The sequence below is a fragment of the Caloenas nicobarica genome, unplaced genomic scaffold (assembly GCF_036013445.1).
Source record: "Caloenas nicobarica isolate bCalNic1 unplaced genomic scaffold, bCalNic1.hap1 Scaffold_96, whole genome shotgun sequence".
Taxonomy (NCBI): Eukaryota; Metazoa; Chordata; class Aves; order Columbiformes; family Columbidae; genus Caloenas; species Caloenas nicobarica.
The window spans coordinates 801,483-809,260 of NW_027017725.1; the positions used below are offsets into that span (position 1 = coordinate 801,483).

General features: G+C 53.5%; 1 protein-coding gene across 1 annotated transcript; it reads right to left on the reverse strand.

The window, feature by feature from the left end:
- Positions 1-311: 311 nt before the first annotated feature.
- On the reverse strand, positions 312-4,066 carry LOC136002976 (fas-binding factor 1 homolog). The gene is made up of 5 exons (XM_065658217.1): positions 3,978-4,066; positions 3,514-3,587; positions 3,060-3,244; positions 800-926; positions 312-377 (listed from the first exon to the last, which is right to left on the reverse strand). Exons 2-5 carry the CDS (start codon positions 3,544-3,546, stop codon positions 369-371), a joined length of 354 nt encoding a protein of 117 aa, XP_065514289.1. The 5' UTR covers positions 3,547-3,587; positions 3,978-4,066; the 3' UTR covers positions 312-368.
- Between the last annotated feature and the right edge of the window lie 3,712 nt (positions 4,067-7,778).

The window sequence follows — 7,778 nt, forward strand, 5'->3', positions numbered from 1 at the left end:
GAGGCAATTTCAACAAGAGCTGCTCTCCTTAACTGCTGCAGAAGTGCCAGCTGCTGGAAAACATCTACAGCACATTGAAGGGGTGAGCTGAGCCTTTTGTACCCATCTCTCTTTTGCACCCATCTAACTTTTGTGCCACTGCTGCAGGGAAATGTGAAAACATCCTAGTCTTATCTGAACAAACAGGGTTCAGGCATGATCTCGAAGTTCATCTTGGGAAGTCCACCCATGGGAGAGGTGGGAGCCACGTACTCCCCATTCCTGGCCATGGAGGCTTCATGCAATATCGAGGACCTGGCGAGCAGCTGCCTTCTGCAGAAGGTTCTGCCACTTGACAGGGGTAAGTGGGGGCTCTGGGGGGTTGTGGTTCAGGTAACCTATGAAGAACAGCACGTGAAAGGCCACCTGTAGGCAACCCCATTTCAAAGCTCCTTTGAAGCTGCAGGAGACTGAGCTGCCGAGCTCACAAAATTCCCATCCTTTTTCCTCCAAGAGTAATAAAGGTGAGCTGTACTGTGCCTTGTAGTAACAAACAGTAAATCTCTAAGCACAAATGCTTCTGCAACTGCATTGCTAAATAATCTTAAAAAGAAACTGGACCTCCTGACAGTCTGGCTCCAGTGATAATCATAGAGAAATAAAAACTAAAAAACAAACAAACAAACCTCACATGTACTGGGTTTGCGTGGGAAGGTTTTAGGAGCAGGGGGCTTCTCTGAGAAGGGGGAAAAAGGGAAACAGGTTTGTAGCTGATTTTACCACGGGTGTGCTCAACACACCTCTCTGATCCTTGTTTTACCTGTTGTTCCTCGGACTGAGTATTTGGGTCCAGGGCTGGTGAACTGGGCCATGATGGGGCCCCATGGGCCATGAGGTCTCCAAGTCCCCACCCGGGCTCCGTCCATGCTGTGAGATGCTGATAAAACCTGAGGAAAGATCAGAAGAGAGTCTTGGTACTTTGACCTGTGCCTTAGGAGTTGTCAATCACTGTTCAAATGATTGTGCTGTACACTGATAGAGTGAACTTGCCATCAAACTTGGTTAAGTTGCACTTTTACAACATCATATTAAAAGCACTTTTGCTAATATCTTTGACAGGGGTTCTCTAAGCCATCTCAGTCACCCACTGGTGACATCTTGTTCCTGTACCGCGAGAGTTCTGTCTCACCAGAGAATACCAATGTTCTCAACAAAAGAACATTTTTTACTATGAGGTTGGCAAGACCCTGGAACAGGTTGCCCAGAGCAGTTGTGGATTCCTCATCAGTGGATTTGCTCAAGGCCTGGGGATGCAAATCCCCTCAGGCACAATGGAGCTCATCCCTGATGCTGAACTAGGGCAGGGAAGGAGGAGTCTCAGGACTCCACCTGTCTCAGCCATGGCCGTCGAAAGGGAAGAGGACGACAATGTCTGCATCTGCTTCGTCTCTGTGGCACAGAGCGTGGCGAGCAGTGAGGGCAGCCAGAGATCTGGCAAGAAAGGTTGTGGTGTCAGTGGCCAGGGAACCCTGGGGACAGCCTGGGACTGTCATGGAAACGCACTATGACATCGGGAGGCTGTGCTATTGCATCACCTGGCTGATCCAGGGCTGGGGATGTCCAGCCTGCAGGGCCAGACCTTCCTGAGGTCTGCTTTCCTGCCTCAATGCGTATTTTCAGGGTGCACATGAGACAGATTTGGAACGTCAGGAGAGAGTGGGGGAGCTTTCCAAAGCACCTGGTTTTTACACTGCCCTTGCACTCAGTGACGGTGTTGACAAGTGACATAGCGGTCACAGAGCTCCGCTGGGGAGCAGAGGCTTTGCCTGCTGAGGCAAACCAACACTTCCAGATTCACTGCTCTAAGACTGTTAGAGGCGATTTGGGCTTCAATACCAGAGCAAAAGCATTTCCATCACAGAACCCCAGCCACCAACTCTGTGATCATCTTGTCAGAGACCCACAAACGCCGTGTTGCAAAACACGTGATGGCTGTAAAAAGTGTCCTGTCCTCCCCAAATCATTCTTTCCCTCATACCCTCAGATTACTGCAGTAATAATTATATAACTGCATGAAGAAAATTAAGTCGCTTTCAGCCAAACTAGATGTGGACAGGCTGGAGAGGGTCCAGAGAAGGGCCACAGAGATGATCAAAGGACTGGGCAGCCGCCATACGAGGAAAGGCTGAGAGAACCGGGCTTGTTCAGCCTGGAGAAAAGGCGGCTCAGGGAGAGCTCAGCACCATGTTCCAGTGTTTCCAGGGTGGCTACAAAGATGGACATGCCCTTTGTACAAGGAGTCCCAGGGAACAGACAAGGGCTGATGGGTACAAGCTACTCCTGGGGAGATCCTGACTGGACACAAGCAGGAAATTTTTCACCATGAGAGCCATCAGCCATTGGAATAATCTCCCCAGGGAAGTGGTGAATTCCCCAAAATTGGACACTTTAAAGATTCAGCTGGACGGGGTGCTGGGCCAGCTTGTCTAGACTGGGCTTGTGCCAGGAAAGGTTGGACCAGGTGATCCTTGTCCCTTCCAGTCAGGGATTCTGTGATTGTATGAGAATGTCTGCACAGTGGTGTGTGAGCACATGCGTATGCGTGTATGTAGGTCTGTGTGTATGCATGTATGTGTGTGTGTGCAGATGTGTGACTGTGTGTGGAACCAGGTCCCAGGAGCTGGGCTGGCACGGTGGTCTGTCATGGGGCATCCCACTGACCAGCATCCACATCTGGGACGGACACATCTGGGGGTTATGGGCTTCTCTACCAAAACCAGATTTCTTATTGACCCAGATTATGTCAGTGACTCATTCACCTGAATGGAAGAGATTTGGGGGAGAGAAAAGACAGGGTCCAGCCCCTTTCAAAGCACAACGCATCATGTCGATGTCCCCAGCCAGATCCCAGTGTCCACCTACAAACCAAACCCCCACTCCAGGAGACACCCAGCTGCCCACAACTCAGTGCTTCTGGACTCTGATTTTCTTCTTTCACCGCCTCCCCAAACCATCCCCTGGTTCCTTTGCCCAGACCGGGGGTAGCGGCCCCACGCGTGTGCCACTCGTGCCGCTCTCACCTCTGCAGCTCCCGCAGCCGCTCCAGCTGGTGCTGCTGCTCCAGCGCACTCAGGTGCTGCTGGTGCTGCGCCAGCAGCTCTGCCTGCTCCTGCCTCGCGTCCTGCCGCTGCCACAGCAGCCGAGCCGCCCGCTGCTCCTTCTCTCGCCCCAGCACCTGCTCCCGCTGCCCGTGGGTCTCCTGCACCTTCACAGAATCACAGAATCACAGAATGTCAGGGATTGGAAGGGACCTTGAAACCTCATCCAGTCCAATCCCCCCGCCGGAGCAGGAACACCCAGATGAGGCTACACAGGAAGGTGTCCAGACGGGTTTGAATGTCTGCAGAGAAGGAGACTCCACAACCTCCCTGGGCAGCCTGGCCCAGGGTTCTGTCACCCTCACTGAGAAGTTTCTTCTCCAATTTAAGTGGAACCTCCTGTGTTCCAGTTTGAACCCATTATCCCTCGTCTTACCACTGGCTGCCACCGAGAAGAGCCTGGCTCCATCCTCCTGACACCTTCACCGAGGTGCTGCCCGGAGAGAGCCCCTGAGGGGTGACGGCACAGAGCTGTTGCTGTCATCACAACACCCGCACGCTGCACCCCAAGTGCGCAGAGGATTTGGGAACAGGACGCTGAGCTCGGGCTGCTCCGCAGTCGGAGCCCTGACCCCTCTGCTGCCGCCCAGTGCTGCCCTGGCTGGGGACGTGCTGGCCACGGCACCGGCCCCTCCTCCCGCTCACCCGCGGGACAGTGCTGGTGACAGCGGACCCCACCCCGGCTCACCCCTGGGGCTCCTCTGCCCCACCAGCCCCAGCCCGCCCGCCCCAGGGATGGATGCGGGAAGCGCCTCACAGCTCCCAGCCCAGCTCCTCCCTGAGCCCGCCCCGACAGCCGCGCTCGGGGAATCCAGGGGCCGAGAGCTTCCCCCCCTGCACCTCCACCGGCTCCCACTGCTCGCCCGGGGGAACCGGGGCTCCTCGGCCCGTCACCCCCCGGCCGTGCCGAACTCCCGCCCGGCCCCGCCGCCGCACAGCGCGGCGCTCAGCCAGCCGGCGCCCGCATGGAGCGCGCCGCCCTCGGGGAAGGACCCGTTCCCATAGCGACAGGGGCTGCGCCGCGCGGGGCCGGCCCTGGAAAGCCCCCGCTGCCATAGCAACGGGGGTGTCCGCTGCGCGGCCTGACTAGAAATGGCCCCAGAGCCGCAGCGGCTCGGGCTCTTCCCTCGCCCCGGGCTGCTCCTGCCCGTGTCGCCCTCGCTCCTCTGTCCCCAGAGCGAATCCCCCTGAAGGGACCAGAGTGGCCCTGCTGTCACTGCGGGGCTGGAGCAGCCTTGCAGCCCCTCTGCAAGTCGTTTGCTTACATCCCCCTAGAGCTGAGCAAAGTTCAGCCCGGTCTGCGCAAAGGGGCATCTCTCGTTAGTGTCTCTTTCTTGCTACTGGGTTCAGACAAAGAGGATCCTCCGAGTTCCCGCCGATTCTCAGTTTGGAGCGAATGCTGAGGAAAACGTGAGGAGGTTGTGTTTCTGCTCCTTAAAATATGTCCCTTTTCCACGAGCCTTCCAGCCTGTCCCTGCCCAAGGGACAGCCCAGCTCAGCACCCGGCCCCGGGCACCACACGCTGGGTCCGCACTCCTGCCCACAGCATCGAACACAACCAGCGCTCGCAGCTGCAACGCTGGTTTGCTCACAAACCCAACACTCGGCACCACATGGGCTGCTGGGAAGAGAACTCCATCCCAGCCACAACCAGAGCAGATGTCTGACATCAGCTCTGTGCCACTCTGTGTTTTATTCATGGCTGTTACAAGCGAAACCGTATGCCAATCTTAATTATCCAATTAGAATTTATTAAGCAAGCACTAAACAGGCAAAACAGTAGTATAAACGAGGATCGCGAATCATATGCCAATTTTAATTATCCAATTAGAATTTATTAAGCAGGCAGTAAACAGGCAAAACAGCGCTGGGCGGCCGGGGAGTCTCAGCTCCACCAACGGCACGCAACCCACCCCCACCAGAGTCCCTCTTTTATAGTTTTTTTGTCTCCAGGTAGATTTCCAAGTTGATACAGCTTGGCCCGACGTCTTCTGTGGCTGCACGTCTGGTTGCCGGGGGGGTCTCCTCAGGCTCTCCGGTGGTCGTGGGACGGAGGCAACATTTTCCCTCCACACCGCAGGCGGCGACCCCACCCCTCCGGACACGCGCAGCTCACCTCACCCACACAACTCCAATACATTTCCCCAGTTGTACTGTTTCATAACTGTTTGCACAAGATAACGTACCAGTTTGATTAACAAATTTACAACATGGGTTTATTACAATCCCCCCTTTTTATTTGTATCATTTTGTTGATCAAACCGGATAATAGTTTCTCGTGCTAGAGAAAGGATGGAAGTTTCGTGTTCAACACCTCTGTCTTCTTCTATCTGCTCATACAGGTCTTTTTTCAATAACATTAAGTGAGCGGCTTCTAATCGGTTTTTTACTAGTTCGATAACTCTATTTAATATACAGGGCCCGAAGGTCAGAATTAACACTAATATTATTAAAGGTCCTGCTATAGAAGATAACAAAGTAGTTAACCAGGGGGATTGGGTGAACCAGGATTCATACCAGCTCCGCTTTGCTTCCCTCTCTTTCTTTCGTTTTTCTAAACCCTCCCGTAATTTGGTCATAGTATCTCTTACTACTCCTGTGTGATCTGCGTAAAAGCAACACTCTTCCCCTAGAGCTGCACACAGTCCTACTTGTTGTAAGACGAGGAGATCCATTCCTCTTCTATTTTGTAATACTGCCTCCGATAATGAAGTTACAGATTTCTCTAATACAGTTATTGATTTCTCAATTCTTTCTAAGTCTTCATCGATGGCAGCTCTTAAAGAATTGAAACCCTGTTTTTGTTGAATAAGAGAGGTTATCCCTGTCCTTGCTCCTACTGCCCCGATTCCTAACAACGTGGCTATTGTGATAGCTGTGATTGGTTCTCTTTTTATGAGGTAATGCCCAGTATTCCAATGATCACACAGTACACTTTCCTGATGATACAATATTCTCGGGATAATGGTAACTAGTATACAGTGCTCCCATGAGTCATTGAACATACTTAGAGATATACACGGGGTGAGTCCCGTTTCAGAACATATCCATCTAGCCCCACCAGGGCTAGAGTGCCAGAGTGCCCAAATGCCTCTGAGCTGATGGACTTTGGGTCTTTTTTGCAAAAAGACAGTGTGGACTTGTTGCCAGTGCAGCCTTCCTTCCAGTAGCAATACTGCCTGTGGTATCATGTATGGAGGCCTCAGGGCTCGCTCAGGGCTTGTCACGCAGAACTGCAGGCCTGACAGAGCAGAACTGCTCTCCTCTCCTCTCCTCTCCTCTCCTCTCCTCTCCTCTCCTCTCCTCTCCTCTCCTATCGCCTCCTCTCCTATCGCCTCCTCTCCCCTCCTCTCCCCTCCCCTCCTCTCCTCTCCTCTCCTCTCCTCTCCTCTCCTCTCCTCTCCTCTCCTCTCCTCTCCTCTCCTCTCCTCTCCTCTCCTCTCCTCTCCTCTCCTCTCCTGTCCGCCAGTCCAATATCTAAGAGACTGTTTGCCTGAAAGGACAGAGGGGTTTCAGTTCCAAAATCAATGTCAACGACACATAATACAATGAATTTTATTTTGCTGTTAATTTATTAATTTTCTTGATTTGATGTTATTTCATGTTATGTTTATCCTGTCATTTTTTTTCCCTTTGTGACTCTGTTTCAGAACCCAGGCTCATAAGCATTAGCTCAAGCCCAAGTGTAGCCAGGAGTAGGCTGATGCATTCTTCAGTTTAGCCTGAGAAAACATCCCTTGCAGGCTGGCAAAGGCAAGTCCCAGAGCTGCAGAGAGCAGCAGCAGGAATAGAGGCCAAGCTGTCTGCGGTTCCTGCAGAGGGAGAACCTTGACAAGGAGTTGTGGGACTGACCATGCACAAAAGAGGAAGAAGAAGAAGAAGAAGAAGAGGTGAGTGGTCTCGTGGCATCTTTTCCAAAGCGTGACACGTAGCGATGACGAGCAGACTTTTTGCCTTCCACAACTTGTTTGGCTGCTGTTCTTCTTGGCCAGGGATGCATGAGAAGCGCTCTGGTCCCTGCCAGGCACTTGTATTGCCCGCAGGGAGAGCTGAGAAGTGGCAGCTGCGGCTGGCAGCATGGTGGAGCATGAGCAGCCGGCTCCCAGGCCAAATGGCCCAAAGAAACGGTGGCAAGGGGCCGTGCTGAGAACTGCAGAGGAAGTCAAAAAGCCTCCGGGGACCAGTGCCAATGTGCCCCGGGGGAAAAAATTCCTTGCTGAGCCCAGTGCTGGCCATGGGCTGTTCCCTGAGCATGTGAGCCAGACCTGGCTCCTTGTCCCACAGGCTGCTCATGCTTCCCAGGAGCTGCCCAAGCCCTATCCTCCCTTGAGCTGGAGCTATGTCGCGGACTTGCCAGAGTGCCCAAGTGCCTCTGAGCTGATGGACCTTGTGGGCAAGAATCCTTGCTGTCCCTGTGTAGGACACCAGTGGGTGTTGCAAAGCACTGCAAGCCCTTGCAAGCCCTTGCAAGCCCTCGACATCCTATCTCTTACGGCTCCTGAGCGTTGCTGTGTAGGAGATGAGGATGGTGAGCTCTGCAGTGCTCCTCAAGAAGGAATTGCCTTGGTCTTGCCACTGCTATCCAGCTGAAAAGGATTTGCATCCATGAGCCGAGCTTGGAAGGTGGCCCTGCCAGCAGAT

Bases quoted from the DNA above. Each gene is read 5' to 3' on its own strand.
- LOC136002976 (XM_065658217.1), bottom strand. From the start codon at position 3,546: ATGGAGCCAGGCTCTTCTCGGTGGCAGCCAGTG. The intron at 3,245-3,513 runs GTAAGACGAGGG...GATTCTGTGAAG, and splicing joins CTTCTCGGTGGCAGCCAGTG to GTGCAGGAGACCCACGGGCA. The intron at 927-3,059 runs GTGAGAGCGGCA...ATCTTTCCTCAG, and splicing joins CGGCTGCGGGAGCTGCAGAG to GTTTTATCAGCATCTCACAG.